Source organism: Cenococcum geophilum (genome assembly GCF_001692895.1).
Source record: "Cenococcum geophilum 1.58 unplaced genomic scaffold K441scaffold_13, whole genome shotgun sequence".
NCBI lineage: Eukaryota > Fungi > Ascomycota > Dothideomycetes > Gloniales > Gloniaceae > Cenococcum > Cenococcum geophilum.
In genome coordinates, this window is record NW_027137571.1 from 1785663 (window position 1) to 1798159 (window position 12497).

General features: G+C 46.1%; 5 protein-coding genes across 5 annotated transcripts; 4 read left to right on the forward strand and 1 right to left on the reverse strand.

Annotated features, from left to right (window-relative positions):
• The first annotated feature begins 92 nt into the window (after positions 1-92).
• On the forward strand, positions 93-1731 carry K441DRAFT_694996 (transmembrane protein, control of nitrogen metabolite repression). Its single transcript, XM_067652774.1, has 3 exons — positions 93-542; positions 594-987; positions 1039-1731. Exons 1-3 carry the CDS (start codon positions 412-414, stop codon positions 1399-1401), a joined length of 888 nt encoding a protein of 295 aa, XP_067505988.1. The 5' UTR covers positions 93-411; the 3' UTR covers positions 1402-1731.
• Positions 1732-1888: 157 nt separating this feature from the next.
• Positions 1889-3920, reverse strand: K441DRAFT_657159 (uncharacterized protein). The gene is made up of 4 exons (XM_067648130.1): positions 3536-3920; positions 3186-3468; positions 2199-3129; positions 1889-2149 (listed from the first exon to the last, which is right to left on the reverse strand). Exons 1-4 carry the CDS (start codon positions 3726-3728, stop codon positions 1973-1975), a joined length of 1584 nt encoding a protein of 527 aa, XP_067505989.1. The 5' UTR covers positions 3729-3920; the 3' UTR covers positions 1889-1972.
• A 698-nt stretch (positions 3921-4618) lies between these two features.
• Positions 4619-6236, forward strand: K441DRAFT_552345 (Acetamidase/Formamidase; the record flags this gene model as incomplete). The annotated part of the gene is made up of 8 exons (XM_067643141.1): positions 4619-4693; positions 4753-4771; positions 4829-5117; positions 5173-5567; positions 5619-5639; positions 5692-5940; positions 5993-6066; positions 6120-6236. The coding sequence occupies 8 exons, from the start codon at positions 4619-4621 to the stop codon at positions 6234-6236; spliced, it is 1239 nt and encodes a 412-aa protein (XP_067505990.1).
• A 1778-nt stretch (positions 6237-8014) lies between these two features.
• K441DRAFT_632857 (uncharacterized protein) lies at positions 8015-9664 on the forward strand. Its single transcript, XM_067646358.1, has 2 exons — positions 8015-8494; positions 8565-9664. The coding sequence occupies exons 1-2, from the start codon at positions 8108-8110 to the stop codon at positions 9408-9410; spliced, it is 1233 nt and encodes a 410-aa protein (XP_067505991.1). The 5' UTR covers positions 8015-8107; the 3' UTR covers positions 9411-9664.
• Positions 9665-11593: 1929 nt separating this feature from the next.
• Positions 11594-11996, forward strand: K441DRAFT_657163 (uncharacterized protein). Its single transcript, XM_067648131.1, has one exon. The coding sequence runs from the start codon at positions 11704-11706 to the stop codon at positions 11896-11898; it is 195 nt and encodes a 64-aa protein (XP_067505992.1). The 5' UTR covers positions 11594-11703; the 3' UTR covers positions 11899-11996.
• Positions 11997-12497: the final 501 nt, after the last annotated feature.

A 12497-nucleotide genomic window follows, 5' to 3' on the forward strand; every position in this document is an offset into this window, starting at 1 on the left:
TGGTCCTTCCTTGTGAGGCACATGCTTTCAGCTAGGGCAATACTGAACCTCCAAAATACTTCTTCAAACAACGAATATTGTGCGATATGTCCAATTTTGACCCTAATGCTATTCTTCGGGGTGCCCAGCTAACACTCGTTGGCGGCAAGTGATCCGAAGGTTCATTTGAGGGATTTGAGGCTGACACGTCGAAATTGCAGCACACCGCGCCCTCCAAAATCCAGAACTCTTTACCTCAAATCACTACCGCCAAGCTGCTCTAGCTGTAGCCGCTGGTCTTGCTATACGGCTAATTATAACCATTCCGGTGCGAGACTTTCGGGAGCGGACCGCACGTTACACGACAAGGCTGATGAGGTACATGGTTAGGTTGTTGGAGTCAAAGTGTTATTATGGTTTTTGTCACTGTTCATGAATCTGGATGCCGCACACTGGGACAATGAAGTTGTCGAAGGTCTGAATTTCTTGGAACATTCGGTTTTGCAAGTTCCATTCTTCCTCATGTCACTCATGCGGTATATCACGCCGACCCTTGATGAAATGTAAGAAAATCCATGAGAGTTTAGTTTATCATTGATTGACACTCTATTTAGGTTCATGGGTTCCTTGCATTGGGTGGATCAGACATACATCCAGAAGCATAAATCGGACGATCCTCAAACTCTTCGGGCTATGTATTATCAAAATTTACGAATGTACTCTACACATGGAGATCCCAACTCCAAGAAGAGTCCTATGGATGCAATCATCGCTTTCCTCATCCGATACGGTCGCAGGGCCGGAATATCGCTAGCTGTCTACGCTCTATCGTACCTACCTTACATTGGTCGATTTGTCCTTCCCGCAGCGAGTTTCTACACTTTCAACAAAGCTGTGGGGCCGAAACCGGCTGCCATTATTTTCGGCAGTTCTGTATTTTTACCAAGACGCTATCTGGTCGTGTTTCTTCAATCATATTTTTCCTCGAGAAGTCTCATGAGAGAGTTAGTAAGTTAGCCGTTAAGCCCCAAAAGGGCTTTCTCTGACGATTGCATGTAGCTCGAGCCCTACTTTTCACGTGTCCGATATACGAAGGAGCAAAAGAAGCTGTGGTTCAGGGACAGAGAAGGGGTACTCTTTGGCTTTGGCGTTGGATTCTTCATCTTTATGAAGATTCCATTAGTCGGAGTCCTAATCTACGGCATTGCTGAAGCATCGACTGCTTACCTGATTACCAAGATCACAGAGCCACCTCCCCCGCCGGCTGAGGCGGAGAAGTTTAAGGAAAGTCAGATTCGATGGAAGAACAAGCACGAGTTCCTAAACTTGCCTTTGGGAAGTCTGGACGCACAAAATATCGATGTAGGTGGGCAAACAGAAAAACGGGTACCAAAAGAATTATCCGGGAAGAAATTCACTTGACGAGGGTTAGCTAACGGTGACGTACGGGGCAGATGGAACATTTGGGATTGGGATTCTTAAGTAATTCCTAAGATGCAACTGTGACAAATGCATTGGAAATATATCAATTGTGTTACGTGCATGAAGGACAGTCTAAATTGGCACGACACGGTGACGACGTGGTACTGTCGCCTGCAACAATCGGTTTCCGCTTTTTCGTGTGCACACACTGTTTAAAGCTACATTTTACCTTTTTTTAGGTACAAATCTACGCATTTTGATTAGCGTGATCAACACGCGTTTTCAACCGGATGCGCCAGGGTGGTGTATATAATCCTTGTAGAGCTTGGCATAAGCTAGACCTAATTTAATCTAGCGCATTAAGAGGATTGGATGAAATATATATGAAACAAAAACTACCGAAAGGTTTAGCTTATTAGTTTTCATAAATATAACGACTAATTGCCTTAGGCTTTAACATCACGTGCTCACTCGCCACAAAGTGAAGCTCACAACTAGTTAATATCTCATGGCTTTGTTAGCTATCGCGCGGAAAGGACACATATTTGTTGGCAGATATATAAAGGGAATCCTAATTTCTTTCTCTAATCTTCCGAAACGCCAAGTCCGCTACATTCTTACCTGCCCAAGCGCTTACGCCAACCGAGCTATGAAGCTCTTCAAGGGCAGAGGTATGCCAGACTAAATCATCAAGGATAAACGCAGAAAACGAAGTCTGCGGGCCTAAGACTGGGTAACCCTGCTCAATCTACTCCTTGTTAGGTATTTCTATTGATGAATACAAGAGTAAAACGTACATGATGCCGTGCAATCCAGCTGCTGTCCTTACCGCCAAGCAGGTCTCTTACGTTCTCATCGGTTACATGCATATCGGATAGCACGCGATACATTCGTTCTTGCGCATTCCCGTAAGGAGAGCGCTGAATATGAAAGCCCATGTCGAAAATCTCAATGGCTCCCGTTTTGTGCTCTAGGGTCTTCCAGGACGGCGGAATCCGAGTGATGATTCTACTTGGATACTTGAGACCCTTCTCGCCTACTTGCCCCGAATCCAATGGATTTGAAGAGGTGAACCAAGTCACATGACGGGGCTGGTATTCAACAAACTCGCCGGGAAACGTCAAGTTCGCATCACGGACGTCGAGCTGGAGAGAGGCAATTGGTGCGGCGAGAATGACTCCGTCGAAGAGGTAACCTGTTTCGTCTTCCAAGGTCCTGGAGTGGCGGGATGCAAGCACCCATTTCGTCGAGTTTAGTTTACGAAGGCCGAAGGCCTCGGTGTTGAGACGAAGGTGTATATTTCGGGAGCGTGAGAGCATATCCTCAAGCACAGAAACCAGGCGACCACCCTTTTGCGACTTGCCTTCGTCAGCGGCGTAGGCCATCATTCCGAGTGTGAACAAGTTCATTGAGTCAGCTTCTTGTCCGAACTGGACAAGGGACTCGCTTTTGATAATGCGATTAATATATGTTTTCGAGACACCATGGTGAGCAAATATAGCCGCGCCCGCCGTAGAGCGCGGCTGGTCTAGCTCCAGTAAGTTAATAATCGCGTTCACAGAATCCTGAATACCCAGCTCTCGTATCTTTCGAATTTGTCTGCGATACTGCGACCCAATGCCTTTAGCACCGTTAACCGATCCACCGAAGCACCACCATTCCCAGACCCGTGAGCCGAACGACGCTGCGGAGGAAGGTCGGGTGAGCTCGACTGGTTTGTTATAAACACTAAAGTGGCCATTAGCACTGCGCGATGCGCGCTTCCGAGAGACCGAACTACTAACTATAGGGTCTTCTCGACATTCTTCCATAGTTGAAACGGCCATCCCGCAGACTTGTAGGTAGGAACAATGTCTTTCAGATCCGATGCGGGCGAGGTATAACTAGACGCCTCAGCGGACAGAGGTGTTTCGTGACTATTATCGAATGGGAATATCGGAGTGTCCGGTATTAAGCGTCCTCCGATAGAAGACTTCCGCTCGAAGATGGTGATAAGGATGGGACGGTGCTGTTTTGCGGAGAGGTCGCGCAGGTGGGTGGCAGCGAAGATCCCAGCAGGGCCCGCACCTACAAAGTCGCGATCGTCAGCAGACAACGGCGTTTACAGTATTTTGTGCCAGTGTGTAAAATGTACCGACAATGGCGACGCGAATCGGCTCAGGAGGTAGTGCAGACCAGCCGCTGGGAGGACCCATGAGCCATAATGCGAATACTATGATGCTGAGAACAACCAAAACAGCCCCCCCGATCCAAGTCCCGCTCCAGATCGGACTTTGGGACCTGGACCTCTTGTAGCGAGGCAATAGAGGCGTCGTTTCCCTCGCCATGGCTGGAGCAGATATCACTAGACGCTCGAAACTGATAGTAGGATCTAAGTAAAAGTAAAGTGAATATAAACCGCACAAGGCGGAGCGGACCCCTCCCAAAAAAACAGTCGGCTAGCCCCCAAGCTTAGCTAAACGCGGGGAATGTGAGGCTGTTGTTGAATTGCATGTTCCTCACGAAGTGGGGAGATTTCGAGATAACGAACCGGTAACTTAATAGGCAGCATAAAGTATGTTTCGCGCTTAGCCCCCTGCGCGAATAGACATCACGTGGTGCCTTGGGCTTTCTCAAATTTCAGGTCTTAGAATTCCTTTTATATACTTGCCAACGCTAAATAGGTGTCTTTTTAATATTCTAACTTATAAAACCGTAAGGTACTAATCAGCTGTGAGCTTTACTTCGTGACGAATGCACGCGATTTTAAGCGTAAGGCAACAACTCTTTGTATTATGAAAATCGATAAACTAAGCCTTTAGGTATATTCCATGAGATCTCCGTAATGTGCTAGATTAAACTAGGTCTAACTTATGCTAAGCGCTACAGCTTTGATCTTTGTGTACACGCAAAAAAGCGGAAACCGATTTTGCAAGCGACAGTATTGTTTGGGTTTTTACCCCGCCTTTAGTGGGCTCGGTGGAAGCTACGTAACAGCTCTTGGTTTATCTCCAGCTTATCGGTCTTCCCTGCACAACAGCTTCCTTACTTAGGCTGGTCAATGGAAACGAACCATGGGGCTATTCTGCCGCCTTTCGACCGTTCCCCACATATATGTACTATTTGAGTTGACAGTTCCCCGACTCTTATTCCCGACTCCATCGTCCGCCGCTGCTTCAGCTTCGTTGTGGCTTTTCTGATCTGCTCAATTGCTAAGCTACGCGTCTTATAATCCATCATGGGCAAGCAAGAGCTTCGCTATGCTGCCAAGGTTTCCCTAGACAAGCCTGCTGCCGAGCAAGCCTGCTTACATGTAAGCTTAATACTATCATATTGGTCAGTTGAAGTCAATGCTAATCTAGCCATGGTTAGAATCGATGGCATCCAGATGGTACTCATTCATATGATAAGTCTACAATTGCAATTAGATTAGCTGACAAAAGTGCAGTTCCGTCCTGCGGCACGATTAAGAATAATGAAGTTGTGAAGATTGAGTGCGTCGACTGGACGGGCGGCCAGATTGCAAACAGTGATAGTGCAGACGATGTAAAAAATGTCGATCTTACCAGGGTTCATTATCTCACCGGGCCGTTCGAAATCGAAACTGCGGAACCTGGTGACGTACTTCTCGTTGAGATCCAAGACGTGCAGCCCCTCCAGGGTCAGCCATGGGGTTTCACTGGCGTTTTCGACAAGAGTAATGGCGGTGGCTTTTTGGATGAGATCTACCCCAAAGCGTAAGGCGTCACAGCAAATTACGCCTTGGCTAGTCCTAACGTGATGTCGAACTAGGGCGAAGGCTATATGGGATTTTGAAGGCATTTTTTGCTCGTCCCGTCATATTCCTGGCGTCCGTTTTGCCGGTCTGATTCATCCAGGGATCCTGGGCTGTGCACCTTCACCTGAAATCCTCGCTGAATGGAATCGGCGGGAGGGTGAGCTCATCTCGGCATATTCTCATCTCGACAGAGACGTTGCGCTTCCTCCGCAACCAAAGAACGTGCATGCTGGAAGTGCTTCAGACGATATTAAGGAGAAAGTAGGCCGAGAAGGAGCTCGCACGATTCCTGGAAGGCCTGAGCATGGAGGTAATTGCGATATCAAGAACCTCTCTAGAGGTAGTAAGGTCTATCTTCCCGTTCATGTAAAGGGTGCCAAATTTAGTGTGGGTGACTTGCACTTTTCACGTAAGTTGATTAGTCCATGTAAACCTGCAAGCCTGTGCTAATAAATATTAGAGGGTGATGGGGAGATCTCATGTAAGCTCTAGGCCTCTTTGGCTAACAGAAGATGAATGCTTACCTGTGATAGTCTGTGGTGCTATTGAAATGGCCGGCGTCATTACTATCAAATTCACGGTTATGAAGGATGGCATGGCGCAGCTCGGTATGAAATCTCCCATTTACATACCGGGACCCGTGGAACCCCAGTTCGGTCCCGGGCGTTACATCTATTTTGAAGGCTTCAGTGTCGATGAACATGGCAAGCAACATTATATGGATGCAACAGTGGCATACCGCCAGACGAGCCTTCGGGTCATTGAATACTTAAGGAGATATGGTAAGTCTTTGCCAGGGCTTTCTTACAAAACTTGCTAATACTATACCTGCAGGCTATGATGATTATCAGATATATCTTCTGCTTTCCTGTGCCCCTGTACAAGGTCATGTGGCAGGAATTGTAGATGTAAGAGCTTTTTATACCTTTCTCTCGACTAAAGCATACTGACGATTATTCAGATCCCCAACGCGTGTACCACGATGGGTCTGCCTGTGGATATCTTCGACTTTGACATCTCGCCTGGAACTCCAGCTAAGAAGATGGATATGGGATCTTGCGCATATGCCAGCGATTAGGGGCTGCCTTCGCTTACAAATCATTTATCAAATTGAATATCTACAATACAGAAGCGAACTTTCGGTGGATATACGTGCGCTACTTAGCGGGCGACATATTGAGTGTATCTGCACATTATTTTCTCCCTGACAACGGAATTTTGTCTGCTATTAGCAAAGGCTGCTTGTTCTACACGAGTGCCTCGCTTACGATATCCCACGGTTGGTATTAAAATACCAATAGGGGCCGGATAGCTATGCAGGATTACTTTATGCCATAAGGGCACGGTTTATTGACATTCGAGATGACCCTAAGCTACCACGCCAGGAAATATTAGCGAAAGGACGGATGTGAAAGGCACGCGTATTCTTTCGAAAGAGCAAATTGATACTATACTTGTACACTTCGAGCTCTCTTCAGAGCAAGATCCTTCTACACAGATCGTCAGATATTAATCACCTAGCCTAACCATCTATTTGGCATGTCGATGGTCTATTGATTCTGCTAAGGCATTTAAATGAAATGCAGGTACTATTTATCTCATAAATCAGACCCTTTGTGGATCGGTTAGGGCCTCACACCATCACATTTGAAATGTAATAGAGCAAACGCCTCCATAAAGGAAGGGATGACCAAAGAATGTATACATTCGCTCTGCGAGGTAGAAGGTAGTAAGGTAAAGGTAGAGCCGAAGGCTCTATATATACACGAAAGGGGTGCCAAGGCACCCTGACCGAAATGAACTAAAGACCATTCCACACTACTACAATAGTAGTACTAATAGAGATCTAAGATCTAGCAGAAGTCTAGATATAGCTGCTAGGCAGCCTTGGGGGCCGCCAGCTACGTATAGTTAAACTGAAGTTTTTTCTAAAACAGGGAGCAGATATGAGCCATAACCAAGCAAGTGCTAATTTAACTGAGTTCAGCTAAAATTCTACCATGGAGCATCTGATTTATGAAGGGCGGACATATCCGTTCACGTGAGACTGGGGCATATTTCATATTACCAGATACAAGTACAGTACTCCGTAGATAGAGCACCCCACGGAAGTACCAAAATACTTCAGACAGCGTGCTTGCATGCGCTTCCTGGCTTAGTAAATAGAGAAATCTTGGGCTGGTCGAACTGCTGCACCCCTAACTTGTGCATGGTGAAACCAGTAAACTGCCGGGATTTCAGACTTGACACATTTAATTGTTTCTTTAATTCTAGCATGAATACAAAAAGGTTTTTGATCGGCGCAGGTCGTAATGCGAAACAAATGAGGGTGTTTCTAAAATCCTGACGTTCTGGTGGGTTTTACTGTTGGGGGTTTCGTCAGCTCAAAAGGCCTAACGTAGTCAATCACTTAGTTAGCCGCATCACCTAGTTAGCCGCCCTCAAAGCTCACCAAAAATTGGAAAATTTATACTTTAATATCTTAACAACCACTTAATAATAAATTCCAATAATTTAGATTTAGGCTTTTATATATACTTTATAGCTTTTATTAAAGTTATATAGTAAATAGTTTAGTAGTTTTTAAGATATTAAATTTGGGGGCTAAAATAAGGCTAAAATACTATATCTTACTATATCTTAAAAACTACTAAATTATTTACTATATAACTTTAATAAAAGCTATAAAGCATATATGAAAGCCTAAATCCAAATTATTATAATTTATTATTAAGTGGTTGTTAAGATATTAAAGTACGAATTTTCTAAGTTTTGGTGAGTTTTGAGGGTGGCTAACTAGGTGATGCGGCTAACTAAGTGATTGACTACGTTACTGTACCACTGGGAGGAGAGTTTACTTTCTGAATTTCACGAGCGAATTCTGTCCCTATATCAACATGTCAAAATCCTTTTCGGCGAACAGATGAGAGTCTAGCAATTACTCACATCATGTTAACCGGCCCTCCAAGACTCGTGTCCGCCATCACCATCTTCCTTCTCCTGATATTAGTTTGGTGGTACTTCCAACTTGTCCGCAGATATGTTCCTCTAACCTACCACCACTCCCCGTCCCCGAAAACGCCCTCGGAAGCGCCCTCAGCGCCTTCTAAATCTTCAGTTGACCCTCTGGACTTTAGCATACCAATCAAGTTCCAGCCGGGGAACCCCAAACCCCCTGGCTCTAACTACTCACGCGTTCTCGTCCTTCCTAAAACCGCCGAGGAAGAGATAGCATGGATTCACGCCGAACTGCCCGATCTTCCGCTTGCCGTATATGAAGTTGATAATGCGACTGCTCAGCTTCGGGTTCCCAAGAACAAGGGCCGGGAAGCCATGGTATTTCAATTCTCATTCCCATCCCTTATATCCCTTACATCCCGGCCTTGACAGCTAACCCGGCAACTAGGTCTACCTTACTTACCTAATTGACCACTACGACGACCTCCCCGACACGATCCTCTTCTTCCACTCTCACCGCTACGCCTGGCACAACAATATCCTGATGGGGCTGGACAGCGCGCAAGCGATCAAGCGCCTCAACGACGCGCGCGTCGCACGCATGGGCTACATGAACACGCGCTGCCACCAAAACCCAGGCTGTCCGGACTGGATTCACATGGACCGGCCGGCCATCGACTTTGACTTCTTCAGGAAGCCCGAGGAAATATATTACCGCAAGTCGGTGTGGGAGGAGCTACACCCGGGCGCGCCGATCCCGCCTACGCTATCTCAGCCTTGCTGTGCGCAGTTCGCAGTCAGTCGAGAACGTGTGAGGCAGGTGCCGCGTGAGCGGTTCATACACTACCGGAAATGGCTGCTTGACACGTCGTTGGATGACCAGTACAGTGGGCGAGTTTTTGAATATATTTGGCAGTACGTCTTTACGGGCAATGCGGTTTACTGCCCCTCTGCAAACTCCTGCTATTGCGACGGCTACGGTATTTGCTTTGGCGGAGCGGTCAAATACGCTGAGTGGTTCACGATTATGGATGAGCGGAACAAGCTGTACGATGAGTTGAATGTATATAATAATGAGAAGAAGGAGGCAGAGGATAAGGGGAGGAAGTTCGAGTTCACAAAAGATGCCCAGGAGAAGATGAAGGAACTCGAGGACAAAATTCGTAAGCTGGATCCGCAAATGGAGAAATTACGGAGTGAGGCGTTCAAGAGGGGAGAGGACCCAAAAAGCAGGGAAATAGAGACTGAGACGTATGATGATACGCACATATGGGATAATCTGAACCACTCATGAGTGTTTGGGTTACTCTGGGTTAGGTTAGGTATGGGGTTTTTGGATTAGGTATAGATTCTTATAAAAATTCTCTATCTTTATTTATTGTATGTGGTGGATGGTAATGCACCAAGAATGCTACGGGTTAACCTCTTTTTCATGTTTATTATGAAATACTTGAGGACGGCATTGGATCTCCGAAGCGGAAATGTACCCATACAAGTAGAGATAGGAGGTAAAAATTCAAATAGCCCTTTTCCCTTTTCCCGGAAACGCCAACAATCAGCAACAATGACCGAGTTCCTTTACAGGCACTAGATTTTCTGTCCGAGTAGGATGTTCCTTCTTAAGAAAGGCACAGTAACTGTCGCAGGCTTAAATACATTTTCTGTAAGCAAGATATGTGCAATGGAGTTTGAATTTGCGTAGCGGAGTGGATATTTTTTTCCCGTAGGTAGTAGCTTCCTCGCCATTTTCTTTCTGATACGATAAGGATTTTATTCCACAAGGTACAATTTCTGATTGTCTCCAACGGCGACCGCCAGTCTCCGGGCTTTAGAAGGTTAATGATATCATAGGAAAGAACTCGAACGGTGGAAAGAAACGGTTTACAAATTCTCCCAGAAACTCAACAGATATACGTATTCGTACCAAATGAAGTTTCTCGACTTTGATGGCCTCAATCTTAGTTTTGGCGCCTCTGCGTCCGACACTTGCCAGTTTAAGGTTATCAAAACGGGCCATCTACGACAGGGATTGTCCGAGATCATGGAAGGCTGCCTCTAAGGGCTCATCCATACGCCGAAAGCTTGATATAATGAACTTGAAACTACTGATCTGCGACAGAGCGTCTCGACCCCATTAAGCTTGCCCGGAAATAAAGCCGGATTGGTGGCTTGATATAGTATGCGGTATTGACTAAGGATATGACTTCCAGTTGAATGTCGCTTGTTGCGATAGCAAAATGCATAACGATTACTGTGCGATCGACAACGTCAGGGTCACATCCCTTTGGAGTAGATGGAGCCAATTCTCTTTAAGTTGTCAGATCCTAGCTCACAGAGATGACGCGTTTGGAGATAGTCTGTAGAGACGCTCAATTCCCGTAGACAAGCTGTGATTGTTTTTGATGTTGGGAGGTCCTAATGAGTGCTTGAAGGTTTTATGGGACAGCATGGAAACCTTTGGACCGAAATACTCAGCGGCGAAGTGGTAAAATATATTTGGGTGTAGACAATATTGAAGGGGAAAGGTCAAATTTAAGGTCGGGTTAAAAGATGGCAATGTTCTCGGTAGGCTCCCTAGGCAATCCTGGAGGGAGTTGCTGTCATGTTGCTGAATTGTCTAGCCAAGTGAGTTGTGGGTATTAAAAATTGTAAAGATATGTTTAAAAAGGGTTCTATTCACCAAGCTCACTTCATTGATGTTGTGGAAACCTTCCTTAAGTGAGGTATCCCTTGCATCGATAGGGTTCTCGGATGTGTGGCCCGTGCGCGCGAACACCGAGAACCCTATCGGTGCAAGGGATAGGCGTAGTTGAGAGAGTTACCTCTTTCTATGCACCTTTAGTCGCTTCCGGTACTTCAATGTTCTTGACAACTAAGCAAGGCGTTTCCGAAAGAATATCTGGTATTCGCCAGGAGAGCGCTGCTAAAATACGATCTAATGTCCTCCCGACATGGATGCCGCGTATCGACGCTTTACAGCATCGCTTAGGTGACCCAGTGAGTTCTCTCTCAGCCGGAGAAAAAGGTGGCCGATATTCGTCCTTGCGCCCGCACTAAAATCGCTCAGTTTCTCTACCTAGTCATTTGCCCCTCTCTCCTCTTACATTCATGTAGCCTTTTAGTATACCAATTATGACTGATTTGCGTACTTTAATTACCTTATAGGAAGGCATTATAAGGTGTGAGAGTGGTAATAAGTGTCTCTTTATAGATCAAAATAGTGTAGTGGGCGCACGGGCGAATATCGGCCACCTTTTTCTCCGGCTGAGAGGTTCTCTCCCATGGGTGGGGGTCGCACCACTAGGGGGGTTTCGATAAACTGACGGAAGGTATCTGACGGAAGGTAATGCAACTCGAGTCGAGGCGATCGTCGCGTACTAGNAGTATATGGTTAGTAAGGCCTTCCGTCAGATTTGTTACTTGGCAAATATCAAAAGTTTTGATGAATATTTTCATCAGAACTTCAAGCCAGCCCCCTATTTTGTTTACAGCAGCTAGCGACTCCAAATTTCGCACAGTTNATCCTTGCCACTATGTCTTCTAATCCCGCGCGCCAAGTTAATTGAACCGTCGAGCTGGTGGAGCAAATGAGACGTGACGCTGGCGCCACTGAAGTCGNGCCCAATCGAAGCCGCCAACCCCAAAATATTATCACCGAAACTGTTGAGCAGGCAATCCGAATAGAGCGTGACTTAAATAATGAAGCTCTAGAGCAGCCGCTAAGAAGTACAAGATGGGGTCCTGAAGAACCAGAGTCGCTCTCTACCGAAACCCCTACTTGACCAATTGACGGAAGGTCGCGCTAAATGTATATGTAAGCACTAAAAATTAGCTTTACCTTCCGTCAGATACCTTCCGTCAGTTCATCGAAACCCCCCTACTTGCCATCTTGTGCAGGCGAACCATCACCACTCTAAAACACTAAGGCGGCATGAATTGTTTAATACTACTGCGATTGCCAACCTTCAGCTTGAGACTGATTCAGTACTGTCGCTTAATGCACACCCGAGGTGGTGTTGGATGACCTACAATGTTCCGAGTCACTCTCTTCGACCGAGACGACCAGCCTCCCATATTCAGCCTCTCCAACCACCTTTACTGCTGGCCTTCGCTCACTACATTTCAACAGACAAAGTGAATTATGAAAGTCTTATTTTACTTCATTCTTTCACTATCCAATTGAACGCCCTAATTTTGTAATTATCCGGATGTCGACGTCTTGGCCCATGGCAACTCACATTCCTTCTTCGCGTCAGCAATATACCATCAACTTGTCTTTACAAGGCGCTCTACTCGTTTACTGTTTTTATACGCCTCTTTCAGCTTCACTTTACCTCTGTTCTAAACCCTACAGCCTATGACTTGCCAACCTCCCAATCAC